Below are 13,360 nucleotides of genomic sequence, written 5' to 3'. Positions count from 1 at the left end.
GCATTGCATTACAAAAAAAAAACCTGGTGGTGACTGGTACCTACCATGCACGCCCAGGGAAAAATATACAAATTATATCCATGATTCTGAAATCTTAATCTCTTGAGCAGTTTTTCGATGTCTCTCTGGGTGTAGCAGCCCTCGTAATACTGAGGCAGGTCAGTTAACAAGATCAAACAGGAGCATTTCACCTGTAAAAATGGACAGAAAGACAGAATGAGAGAAAACTGACAGTGTTGACAAGTTAATTCAAGTGATTTTCAGAAACCTACGTGTAATGGTGAGCTCATCTTGGTGTACACTGCAACAGAGACAAAGGAAATGTCTTTTTAAAAGACAAAACAACCGGACAGACAGACACGCGCTCTTTAGTTTATTACATGTTTCTCTTAGATCCAGATGCCTTTCCAACATCTCCCCAACAGTGTGCCATGGAGCTGCAGCTGACGGAGGTGTGGACGGCGCCGCCTGCCATTCACTTGCCGTTGCAGCTGCCGACGCAGTTGTGACAGACACGTCGGCTTTAGCGGAGGCGTCCTCGACGGATGGTGGTTGACTACCGCCAGGTTTGCTGTCTGTATCACCAGCAACTGTCGTGTTTGCTGATGTATCAACCTCGCCGGTCTCTTCTTGTGTGACAGAGTCTATCTGCTTGTTTGAAATATGTTTTTCTTGAGAAACTCGGACTTTTGCTTCTGTGACAGCTGCTGGGCTACAGAGGCCAGTCGGACTGCCGGTTCTTGTGATTATAGTGGATATAGGGTTGGGCCTTCCATGCATCCCCAGTGGAGGCATATTGGGTGTAGGGACTTGACAGGTGACCGAGATCTGGGACTGAATAGTTCTATCAGGTTCTCTGTGAAAAGGAGAAAGTACAGCAGGTCAATACTAATGACGGACTTTAGTACTTACTGGAGGAATGTGTACTTGACTCCAGCCTTTTCCCAACACCTCTACGTCCCAAGAGGATAATCTTTACTTTTTACTTCAAAACATTTATCTAAAAGCTTTAGTTACATTTTAGGATTAGGTGCTTTTTAAAAAAAAAATTATTTCCAACATCACTCAACCAAATCCTGCTCCACATTGTGAACCAATAAGGTGCTAACGCTCACCAGGTTTTCTGGTTATTGATCTTATCTGATTACAATCAGACCAGGGCTCAACCTGTTTACATGACAACAATCAGCAATACTCATCCTATCCTACTCATGTATACACCACACTGTGTAAGGACGCTATGGCTTCTTTAAAGTCACCACTGTGTTTGCTAGCATGTTATGGCTGCATCGCCATTTGCCATCGAGTGCAGAACTAGATGATTCCTCAACGTCAAATAAGCGTGAGGCTTGTACAAGTGCATGCCCAATAGTTATTGTGGGAAGGTCTGAATATTCTGCTCAAAACTCAGCTATCTCATTCAGGCTTCTAATTACTGGAATAGGGGCTTCGTTATGCTAACAAGGGTAAGGTGTTTAAAGTGTTACAGAAATATTTCAATACCGTGTGCATGCAAACGTGCTCAGTCCAAGCAAGTAGCACCAAGTGACATTAGGAGCAGCCTTTGAACTGCCTTTAAAGTGTGAAGTGAGTTTTACCTCTCAGATGAAATCTTCTGCTCATTAGGAGCATTCTGCTGTGGACAAACACAAGAAACTAACTGTAGTTTGAACTCAATATTGATTTGATGGACAAATCTGAATCTATTTGACACCCAGGAGCAGTCAGAGTTGTACCTTTTCATCAACCACAGTGACCTGCAATCCTTTCACACTGAGGCTCCTTGCATTCTTCAGTTTCTCTGCACCTTCCACATCCTCAAAGCACACAGTTGCCTGCATGTGTACACACATACATACATACACATTTTGCATGACCATAGTCGTCTGGATCACTACCTTCAATCCTCACATTCATGTTTGTCCAAACCTGATCTTAAAAGAGAAAACCCAATTCATTTTCTTTGGTCTGAATGAATAACATGGTTTGGTTAATCTGTATTAATGCAAGTCTGATATTGACTTTGCTGTTTCGTTAAGATCAATGGTAACATCTTGATGATCAAAATGTTTAGTCAGTTATTGTGTATGATAAAAATCCTGGACGAGCCCTGACCTTCTTTGTAGAGGAGGATAAGGAAGGGAAGCCATTACCAATACCTTAAGTAGCGTAAGCATGCAAGTAACAATACGTGAACAGAAACAATGTGGAAGTGAGGGGTCTATCATGTGACATGCACTGACCGTCAGGTGGTTTGTTTCACAGCACCATCGGAGATTTCAGCCACATAAAAAGCTTGGGACAGGGCAGAAACTTCCAAAAGAAGTCAGCACGTGACTGGATAAACCATCCATACTACACAGTTTAACTTCTACCAATCAGATCAGCAAACTCATGTAGAAGCCAAAGCAAGTCAGCAGTAGAGTGGAAACATCTCCAAGGAGAAATTCCAACTCAATGTTTTGCAGAATGCATTCGTGCAACAAGAAGGCGTAAGTAGAGGGTTGTGTAGTCGTAGTCCTTGGGTCTGAGGAACACTTTCCCAAGCTCTGTCAGGCCTGTAGCCATTTGGTAAAAGAGAAACAGGCTGTACTTTTAATATGGTGAAGATATACATGAAATATAACAGGATAAACCATAGGTAAAAATGTACTACATCTACTACATTTGTTTCTAATTTAAAAGTGCTTTCATTTGACACAGTTAATTCCAGGGGTTTCTGGGTAGCACTCATATTTGGTTCGTGTTCAAACACAACAATCCCCTTTAGACGCGTCACTTTGTTTTGCAAGGTCAATTGAGCTCATGGAACATAGGTGGGTAATTTTCCCGCTTGTCTGAATTTGGAACCATTATCAATGAATGTAGTGGATAGCGAATATGAGTGACTGGTCTGACAGCGGGTCATTAATAATTTACTCATACACGCATTTCATCAAAGACACCCTGTATTTTGAAGGATGTGCCACAGAAGACAGCTGGCTCTGATGAGAGCATATTAAAGCTTGACTTCAGTACAACTGTCAGTCACCAAAACAGGAAATGACATGTAAATAGTACGCTTCCTGTGACTGGTGGGGTGGTAAACCACTCCAGAGTCACCGACAAGCAGTGTGAGGGCACCTTTTCAAGTTGACCAGAGTCTGGTTGCTTGGTTCATATCAGAGGTCTTGGACTGCGGTCCTACACACAAATGAACCGCAACTGGGGGGTTAAAAACCCCAGGGTTTGATTCAGGTGAACTAAACAGGGCTGGGGTAACAAGTTAACGTTCTCCAACATATGTACCTGAGGCCCACAACAAAACCATAGAAAAGATTTTGTCTTTCCAAAGTGCTCCACTGCAGCGAACATATCCTCACGAGAGAGTTGATCATTAAGTCCTTCCAGCCTCACCATTGTTGGGGGTAAAGGTTTGCTGGCCTGCGCAATGACAAAGGGAGGCAAATTTAACCACACAAAGATTTGGTCAAAAAACAACAACAACAACAACAACAAAAAACAGTGACTGCAGTGAAAGGAGATGTTGGAGTCAAAGTGATGTGGGAAGGCATTCCCTTTATTCTTCACATTCTAGACACTCCTTGATAGCTGACTTTTACTGATCAAGACTAAAGTTTTCAAGAATTTAAATTAAAAGTCTCACACAAACAGATCCACCTACCTTAATCAGTGCAGAGGACTTTACCTCGGTCCTCTCAAAGCTGGGCGTTTCTTTAATTGGATCCTCTTTTGTTGCTGTAGACGATGAAGAGGCAGCACACAACACTTTTTTTTCTGCTGCAGAACCAAGAAATGAAGAGAAGGCCTTCATCGCCTCCCGTTCAGCTGTTAAGACAGCAGCTTTGGCCACAACCTTCAGATCAGACTGGCCTGACAAAGTCTGGCCAGCTGGACAGACAAGAGACAAAAGTAGGCTTAGGCTACAATTTAATCCAGAATCTAATTTTGCGTCCAGGTTCGTGCCAAATAATTCCCACAAACGTCTCTTTAGAAATCATGTTAGCAAGAATGGGCAAAGCAACACATGATGCCTCCATGGATACGATACAAAAACATTGAGCTCTGCAGTCAATGCAAAATTGCAATTTCTCAAACCTGATGATTCCAGCGATTTACTGGCCAGTCTCTCTGGACTGCTCGGCGTCTTTTCTTGACTGGGTGAATGATGCCTGTCATGGCCTCTTCTTTCCCCATTATTTTGTGGTGAGGACTGCTTGTCCTGAGTCCTCCGTGGTGAGGATCGTCTTTCCCTACTCCTCCCTGGTGAGGATCGTCTTTCCCTACTCCTCCCTGGTGAAGATCGCCTTTCCCTACTCCTCCCTGGTGATGATCGTCTTTCCCTACTCCTCCCTGGAGATGATCGTCTTTCCCTACTCCTCCCTGGTGAAGATCGCCTTTCCCTACTCCTCCCTGGTGATGATCGTCTTTCCCTACTCCTCCCTGGTGATGATCGTCTTTCCCTACTCCTCCCTGGTGAGGATCGTCTTTCCCTACTCCTCCCTGGTGAAGATCGCCTTTCCCGACTTCTCCGTGGTGAGGATTGTCTTTCCCTACTCCTCCTTGGTAAGGATCGACACCTAAAACTCCTCCGTGGTGACACCCGACGCTCCTGACTCCTCCGTGGTGAGGATCGTCTTTCCCGACTCCTCCTTGGTAAGGACCGACTCTTCCAACTCCTCCGTGGTGACGGCCAACGCTCCTGACTCGTCCGTGGTGAGGATCGTCTTTTACGACTAGTCCATGGTGAGAGTCGACGCTCCCGTCTCCTCCGTGTTGAGGGTGACTTCTTTGGTTTTACTTTCAGAGATTGTTTTTCCTGCCTTCTCCTGAGAGAGCCTCTTGGTTGCAAAGATTTTCTCTCATAGTTCCCTGAACTTGAGTCAGATGAGGAGGTAGAGGAGGTAGAACAAGACCTGAAAGAAGATTAGAAAAATTGCACAACTGATCTAACAATCACAGGAAAGTGGCTGACAGCAAGTATAGACTTCTTGAGGGTAACCAAGAAAAAATTTACAAAATCTTGTCATGAAAAGTATCTCTTTACAAGTTAAACGTAGCAGAACCTTTGAGCGTATCTGGAGGAGCGGTGTGATCGTGATCGACTTCTTCGTTTGTCTCTTCTACATTCTGAGCTGTGATGCCGATAAGGGCTGGGCAAACTGGAAGAGGAGCTGCTTCCATGCCTGGTTTTCGGATGATAATCCTGTGAAGCTGAAGAGGAGGGCTTGCTAGTCGTGTCACAGAGTAAGAGAAGAATGCAAGAATGATTAAATTAAAAAAAGGAGGGACAAAAAATTAGCAGTAGGTTGATCATCTCAACTTTACCTTGTAGAAGGATGGACTGCAACATCCCACTCAGGGAATCTGAGGGACAGAAGTCGCACATTCATAAAAAAAAACTTAATGAAAGTTGTCGCGGCCTGATGGGGAATCTCTTTATTCTTAGCAACGAACCCTACTGGAAACGCAGTCAGAGATGTCTTCCCCCTGATACAGAATATGACATGCCTTTTTATACTGTATTCAGGCTGTGTTTGTGAATGTGTTCGTGTAACATGATGGCCTTTAAACTATCTTCAAGTACCAGAAAGGACTGGGACATTCCCTGATTACACTTATCTTGGACCTTGGCTGTCTGTCCGTGGGCGTCTCTGTGTCATGTGTATGTGTGGTGTACTTTGCTTGTTTGATGACGATGACTCCTGTCTTTGTTAGATGGGCTGACATGTTTAGCATCGGCACCAGGTCATAGCGATGAGACTTAACTCTCATTCTCCTACATTTTCTCTGAACAGCTCCTGCAGGCCTCTGTACTGGAGATCAGGAGACATCCATCCATCCATTTTCTTACGCTTATTCCTGTTAAGGGTCGCGGGGGCTGGAGCCTATCCCAGCGGCTACAGGCAGGGTTCACCCTGGACAGGTTGCCAGTCCATCACAGGGCCAACATATAGAGACAAACAAACATTCAAACTCACATTCACACCTACGGTCAATTTTAAGTGTCCAATCAGCCTAGTCCCCAATTGCATGTCTTTGGATGGTGGGAAGAACCCAGAGTACCCAGAGAGAACCCACGCAGGCACAGGGAGAACATGCAAACTCCACACAGAAAGATCCCGTGCCCGAGCCGGGGCTCGAACCTGGAACCTTCTTGCTGTGAGGCGACAGTGCTGACCACTGCACCACTGCGCCGGAGATCAGAGGGCACAACAGCAATATCAACCAGATGACTTTTATGGAAAATTAATGAGAACATATACTGCTCCTTAAAGGTAACAATACCCTTTGGCGTTTGTGCTTAGTACTCTGTTGTGTTTTGATTTTTTTACATTTGAAGCGTCGTGACCACTTTTAAATTAAGAAATTTGGAAAATAATTGCAATGCTGTTTCCTATGAAAATACAGCAGAGTCCAGGGACTGAAAAACTTCATCTGAACCTCTATGAGGGTGGGAAGGTAATGACAGAATCTTTGAATTATCCCCTTAAGTTGTTGTGTTGTAGATAGCGCCCCCATGTCTGGACACAACAAATCTAGGTTCCTCATTTGCACTTGAAAAAAAAAAACCCAAAGATGAGAATCAAGTAATATTATGGAACATAACTAGACAAATCAAAGAATTCCAGATCTGTAGAGCATGATAGGAAGAAATAAAGACTGACTGTAGGCGGAAGGATCTGCAGTTATCTCGGTGTAGGGTACTGCTCAGGTGTGACATCCAAACCTAGTACATAAAACAAAGAAGTCATTCAGAACGGCCATCAGCTTAAATACCACTACTAACATTTGTCCATATGCAGACACCTTCATGTGACAGTACATGAAGGTGTCTGTCAGGGGAGGAGGAACCTCACGTCTTTGTTGAGTAGCAAAAATTTGGACAAGTAAGTATGTTATGTACAACAATAAAATATATTTAGCTCATGTGATTGTGAACCACAGACCTTCTTTCAGTCATTTAGCCAAAAACACACACAAAGCCCCACCAACTTGGAGACAAAGGAACCTTATGTTCAACAGTGTTAAAATTACTTTTGGGTTTAAGAACTCATTCCTTCACCAAATACAGCAGTGAAAGAACTGTCCTGAGATAGACAGAGTATTGTTCTTCCACTTTAAGTTATTCAGCAAAAACTATTGACTGTGTACCAACAATTAATCAACTTTGAACAAAAACATGGAAATAAGGATCCCAAAATTGTATGCGGAACAGATGGACGCAATCTTTATCTTCCACTCACCTGCATATGAGGACATAATTTTTTACACAGAGAGCAAGTGTGTGGAAACACCCTGGGCTCGACTGATGAATAGTCATGCATCATGGCTGGTGTCGGCAAACTCTTGCAGACAACCACGTTTCTTTGGATGGGATGGTTGGTGGGTCCTGTGTTTTGTTGCTGTTGCTTCTGTGTCTGCTGCCCTTTCTGTTCCAGCTTGTGCTCCTTTGGTTGTTGCATAGGCTGCTTCTTTAGCTCTTTTGTCTGCTCTGTACTTGTAGAACACTGTCCTTGACTTTTACTCTGACCTTTAGTACTACAGCTGATGCTACTGTCACTAACCACAGGGTCAGGTCTGCTAGGGTATACACCATACACCAGGGTGCAGGATGCTTGAGGATGGGACACTGGCTGCTGGTCATCTTCCAGTTTGTCCAAACAAATGGGTTCAAAGGTTTCTGATTTGATACCTTGGACATTTCTGTCTTTCACAGGTAAAGACATGGAACTGAGGATTGTTTGAGGTAGCTGGTTTGGCTGGGTCTGGAAATCTTTGGTTGGGTCACTGAATGGGATTTTTGCTGAGCAGAGACCAGCCTGGTCATGAGAAGAACCTAAGGTGCTGCTTCTTGCTGCCTTTGGCAATGGGTCTTTGATGTGACTGCTGCTATTATAATCAGCCATCATCTGCAAGCTCTTGCTCCCACCACTCTCACGTCTACTGCAACTGTCCCTGCCCATCTCGTCCCCCATTCCTCCAGTATATTTGCCTGTGTGTCCATAGTCAATAATTTTACTAGACTGGTGACAAGGAGGTCGTATTTGATTCTGGTGCATTCCTGCTTCTCCAGAATTGTTGACTTCACTGGCACTTTCAGTGGCTGGAGTTTCAGAGATGTTAAGTTTTGACTTATCAACATTTGCAGCCAACTTGATCTTCTCAAAGCGGATTTGGCGTAAGATAAATGGCAGGGTGGTAGGAGTGAGTTGCTCTTCAGGGTAGGTAAGGAGGTAGTCCATGTCTTCAATTTCAAGTCCAAATTGCAGAAGGATTTTGGCAGCGGATTCTGAAGTATATTTTGGTTGACTGGGCTCAGAGACATCAGGTTTGTCTGGTCCGGAATAGTCATAATCTCCAAGCCCTGGAATGGGCTGCTTATCACGCAGTCCTTCACAGGAGGTATCAAACATCCATTCCCCTCCACCTTCATAGCCAGATGACGCAGATGCTGAATGAAAGGTAGAGGAGTTGTCAGCAATGGGTCGACTGTAGTCTGACAACCAGCTCAAGGAGCTAGGGCTGCTTTCACTTTCAGAACGTCCAGTAATATGGTGGTTGGAGGTCATCCCTGTACTTTGATCTGTGGGCTGATGCATCTGTCTGCTGAGAAACTGCTCCTCTTCTCTGGTTCTGCTAATATCCATGTCTGAGGATCTCTGTACATCCTCATTGACCAGGGCCCTACTATGTTCCGGTGTATAGCTCAGTGAATAAGGCAAAAGTGATGGGAGCATACCCCCAGAGATGTGAGGTGCCCCAGAAGGACCTCCAGGGAAGCTGATGCTGGATCCATGTCCCAGCTGAGTAGATACCCACTGGGTATCACTCTCTGCCTGAATACTAGAGGGTGTGCTTCGGTTACCAGATACATAAGGGTTATACAGGGGACGGGACATGGTGTTTGCGATCTTAAGAAGGTTGAGGAGACTGATTGCTGCAGCAGTAGGTGAAGGGGCTTTTGCAGGGATGTAGGGGGCAGGTCTTTGGGAGTTGGCTGTTAAGGCTATCTGGGTCAGTGCTAGCTGGGCTTTGAGCTGCGCCAGCTGTAAGAAGGCAGCCTGCTGGCCAATCAGGAACAAGTTCACAGGAAGCCCTCCAATGAGGGGTCTCGAAACAGGCCCTGGGACAGGTGAGGAAGATTCATGCTCCAATCGTGACGTAGAGCTGAAAAAGTTGAAAAAACAAGAATTATTCTGGCATGGGACTGGATGTTGTGGTGGAAATTAGAGTAGAATTCCCAATTACAAATAAAGCATTTGTCTCAGCAAATTTTAAAGTAATTTGTTACAGATTAAGACAAATCACATGGATCAAACAAGTCTAAGCTCAACCATTCAGCTGCTGGGAGGGTTCCCATCAAGCCAGTTCAGAAGTCTAACTAATTCCCCTCTTTCATAAAGATTTTTAAAGGAGTTTCCAGAGGCCGATGGTCTGATAGTTACACAGGTACCCATGTGTTTCTTGCCAGAGACCAGTGCAGCAGGGGCCTATTGTTTGGACTGGTCAGTTCAGTAGCGTTCATAGATATCCTGGACAAATGACATGTTTCCAAATGTCAAGAGTAAGAGCTGAAATCAGGTCAAATATGAAATCCCTTCGAAGCTACAAAATTAAACAGTTTCTATTTAAGATCCCAGCATCCTGAATGTTCTCTCATCTAAGACCGTAATCCTGTATAGACTGTAACCCCCCCCCCCCCCCCGGAGGTCTTTTGATTTATGATTTTGGGCAGCATGAATACAATATAATTTACTTCCTCATTTCCAATTCTGCGTTTATCTGGTGACATGAGGTACTCTCGGCCAAGGAAGAGGACAAGTCAGCTTCACAATCAGGACAGAAATCACAAGTTCAGCACAACATACAAAGATATGTGAGGATGATGAATAAATCTTCCAACGTGCTCCAGTCAGGAAACCTGAGCGACACACTTCTGCTTCTGCCTCACCGAAAGCTCGAAAAGGAAAGGAACGACTTTGAGGGCTTCAGAATAAAGCCAATAAAATTCCAGACATTTGTTGTGATGACAGCACAACTGTGACGTGTCTTTACTGGTAGAAGAGGAAACGCCTGAGGTCTGACCCAAAGATGAGCACGAACTGGGCCTCTCAGGGAATGAGAAGTATTTTTGTGGCAATTCATCATCCATCAGAATTTTTAACAGGTTTGTGCATGAAGTTCAAACCATTTTCAAAGTAAAAGCATATCGTTAATACAAGAAAGTGGCTTTTTTTAATGGAACTTTGGTTGAGCTGAGAACAAAGAACATCATTCTCTGATTTCTGATCTCACAGTTTACTGTGTAAAAGACAACTGACTGTATTTGTCTCAGTACCTTAATGGAAATAAAAGATTAAAACAGGAGATTGATTGTGATTTTCTGTATGACTTTGGCTCATCTGATCACTTGTGCACCATCACAACAGTCACACGAGTCTCATCGTGTCTCGGGAGCCCTTCTGTTTTTAATTGGTCAAAAATAATTGTGCTTTTCTCTGATTATCATGTTGAAATCCTTTTACAAAATTTGATGTTTTTGATAGAATCTGGTTACAGCTAAGGGTTGATTTGTTTTTGGTGAAATTTTGAATGAAATATACTTTGAATGTGTCACTATTTCCTTTTACAAGCAGGTCATTTCCTGTTAACAAAACCACTGTGGTGTGTTTAAGAGCTGCTCCGTCTGTCTTGTTGCTAAGTCACGTGATGGCGGCTGAGCACCCAGCAATGTCAGCCAATCACATTTCTGGATTCTCCGGTTGGATTTGAGACAGCGGAGGGCTTGATAATGAAAGGCTATATCCTTCACGGACTGTTGAATCAACAGCTTATGATAAGGTGACGATGAATACTTTCATTATCTCATCATTCTCTGCGGGCTATTACACCAAATTACTAATATATCCTCTTGATCCCGTCCCCTGGACCACAGGGCTTAACGCCTGACCGCGACATGACAGCTGACTGGCAGCGCTGCGCCCAACTGTGTGTCTGGAAATCCACGATGAGCCAAAAGGGTTTTATTTTCAGCTGCCACCGCTACCCTGTCACAGGCCTCATCTCAGGGGGGTGACGTCAGCGGTGAAGCGAACGGACATGCAGACACTCTGGGGCAGATTTAGACACACACCGGGGTGTAGGGGACATGGTTCCAGACGAATACCAAGGCCCCGGACACATGAACCATTCAGCAAGAGCTTTTAGCATCTAAATATGCGAGTTAACACCTGCGCCTCAAGTGAGCAGTCCTAATCCCATCTTTCCCGCTCAGATCATTGCATGAGACACCATGTTGTACACTAGGGAGAAGTTTGCCCTGAAGGATTTCTGTCAGAAAAGGGCAGAGGAACCCAACTGAAGGCCATACCCTTAAGATTTCACCCAGAAACTTTCCTTCCTAGTACTCACGGGGGTCTTAAGTTCACAAAGATGCTTTTTCCCCGCCTGCATAACTTCGTGCTTTATGTTTTATGGAAACGGGGCTCTTGCCATGGACAACGACTACTTCACAATCACGTTTTCACTCAATCTTGGAAGACCCAAGACCTGGACCCTAAAACAAGATAAAATAGTGCCCGGGCTGAAAGAGTCAGGGGGGGCTTTTTCTTCATTCATTCATTCCAGCTAGAATGTCCCACTGACTACAACAAGGCACAGAACACTGTTTTTCAGAGGGGATTTAAACTTCTCTTGTTCCAGCTGCTCCACAAACCCTCGGGACGAGCTGCTCAGTGGATGCCTCAGACAGCTGAAACCCCATGAGAGTGAGGAGGGAGAGGAACAGGCACGGACGGACAAGCCACTACATGGTGTGTACAGCCGCCAAAGGGAGGAAGTGGCTGATATGAAGAAGACCTCCCAATGGCTGGAACACGCTGGACTGAGAGACAGCACTGAGGCACTCGTCATGGCAGCACAAGAGCCATGGAGGCCAAGGTCTACCACACCAGACCAGACCCAAGGTGCAGGCTGTGTGAGGATGCTCCTGAGACAGTCCAACACTTAGTAGCAGGGTGGAAGACGCTGACCACAAAGCGTACATGGAGAGGAACAACCAAGTAGCGGGGATAGCGTACGGAAACATCTGTACCCAGTATGGACTACAAGTACCCACATCCCAATGGGACGTTCCACTAAAAGTGGTTGAGAACAACGGGGCTAAGGTGGTAAAAGGAGGTAGAATACAATACTCGGCTGGGCCAGCCTGGGCACAGACGGCCAGGTATAAGCAGCCAATCAGGGTGTAGCGGTTAAAGTTGACAGAGGCCTGGACGCTGGCCTGATGTGAGCCATAAATCAAGGGTTGGTAACTAATAGTGAAGGACGCCGGCCGGGTATGAGCAGTAGATCTAAATGAACTGGTACTAAGGTGACAGGCCAAGGGGCCTTCAGGCCAAGTTTACCCAACGACTCAATCATCCACGAGCTGCTGAACACATTCGCTCACGTTTGATGGTCTCGTACGGTGGTAATCATGAATCTAAATATCTATGTACACACAGAAGGCCTGTGTGTCCCAAAGGCAGCTGGGGTCAGGAGCTCATCAGGAACACGGTGAGAGCACCAGGGTGTGAGTGCTGACTCCAGCAGAGCCAACCCAGCCCGGACGGGTTGAGAGGAGGAGGAGGAGACTCCTCAGAGTCCCCAGGTATGAAGGGAACGATGAAACGGGAAAAAAGGCAATACTCAGTGTGCGTGCGTGTGTGTGTGTGTGGGGGGGGGGGGGGGGTACTGCTGCTGTGGAGCACCATCAACTCTCCCCAACCGTCCTTTAGTGTGCAGTGGTGCTGACTGAGGGGGCGTTCCTGCACCCGCTGGACCAACATGGGAACGTCACTACCAGGATAGCAGCTGGAACAAATCAGAACTGAACCAGAGAAGCAGGAACCACACCAGCTGACTCTGTCTGTCCTGCTAGAACTTCTCTTTGTGGTTATAACAGGTGATTAAAAAGCCACTGTACCGCTTCTACGTCATGACCCTTGAACCCCAAACAGCTCGATTACAAATGTGCTTGGTCCAGTTGTCACATGACATCAACTGAGCTCGGGGCACTGCTAACTCGCAGAGCTAAGCTAACTTACAGAGCTAAGCTAACTCGCAGAGCGATGCTAACTTAAGCAACTAATCTATCTTAACTTTCTCTGCGGGCCACAGCTCCAAAAACGCACCCACTAAAGCGAACACCGTTTCACAAAAGAACCGAGCACGACCTCAGCTGTGACTTTTTCTTCGTTGCGTATGTAACTTTTTCCTTTATTTTTTACGACATACCTTCAGGTTATGTCAAGTCCATCCTCTCAATGACTTCGCTCGTCCCTCTCCGCCTCACTAACTAGCAGGAGCAAGTCCT

The 13,360-nt window shown here is 45.4% G+C and overlaps 1 protein-coding gene across 3 annotated transcripts in view; it reads right to left on the bottom strand.

Moving 5' to 3' along the window:
* Window positions 1–13,360, bottom strand: part of LOC147238954 (uncharacterized) — a 29,193-nt gene extending 15,833 nt beyond the window's left edge. Inside the window, exons 1-13 of one of the 3 annotated variants that reach the window (XM_086196719.1) lie at window positions 13,282–13,360; window positions 7,248–9,171; window positions 6,669–6,730; window positions 5,329–5,367; window positions 5,067–5,231; window positions 4,099–4,916; window positions 3,665–3,891; window positions 3,289–3,423; window positions 1,737–1,835; window positions 1,599–1,636; window positions 381–856; window positions 273–301; window positions 45–191 (exon numbers count right to left, since the gene is read on the bottom strand). In XM_086196719.1, coding sequence (XP_086052845.1) covers window positions 45–191; window positions 273–301; window positions 381–856; window positions 1,599–1,636; window positions 1,737–1,835; window positions 3,289–3,423; window positions 3,665–3,891; window positions 4,099–4,916; window positions 5,067–5,231; window positions 5,329–5,367; window positions 6,669–6,730; window positions 7,248–8,903 — 3,891 coding nt within the window. In that variant the 5' untranslated portion in view covers window positions 8,904–9,171; window positions 13,282–13,360. Of the gene's footprint in view, window positions 1–44; window positions 192–272; window positions 302–380; window positions 857–1,598; window positions 1,637–1,736; window positions 1,836–3,288; window positions 3,424–3,664; window positions 3,892–4,098; window positions 4,917–5,066; window positions 5,232–5,328; window positions 5,368–6,668; window positions 6,731–7,247; window positions 9,172–13,281 lie in introns of those variants that run through there. The other 2 variants (XM_086196720.1, XM_086196721.1) reach the window with 2 other exon arrangements.

The sequence above is a fragment of the Aulostomus chinensis genome, chromosome 24, assembly GCF_037954235.1.
Source record: "Aulostomus chinensis isolate RoL2024-O1b breed Wild chromosome 24, RoL_Achi_v1.0, whole genome shotgun sequence".
NCBI lineage: Eukaryota > Metazoa > Chordata > Actinopteri > Syngnathiformes > Aulostomidae > Aulostomus > Aulostomus chinensis.
Note: the sequence above shows the minus strand (reverse complement) of the source record. Positions and strands in the feature narration are given on the sequence as shown.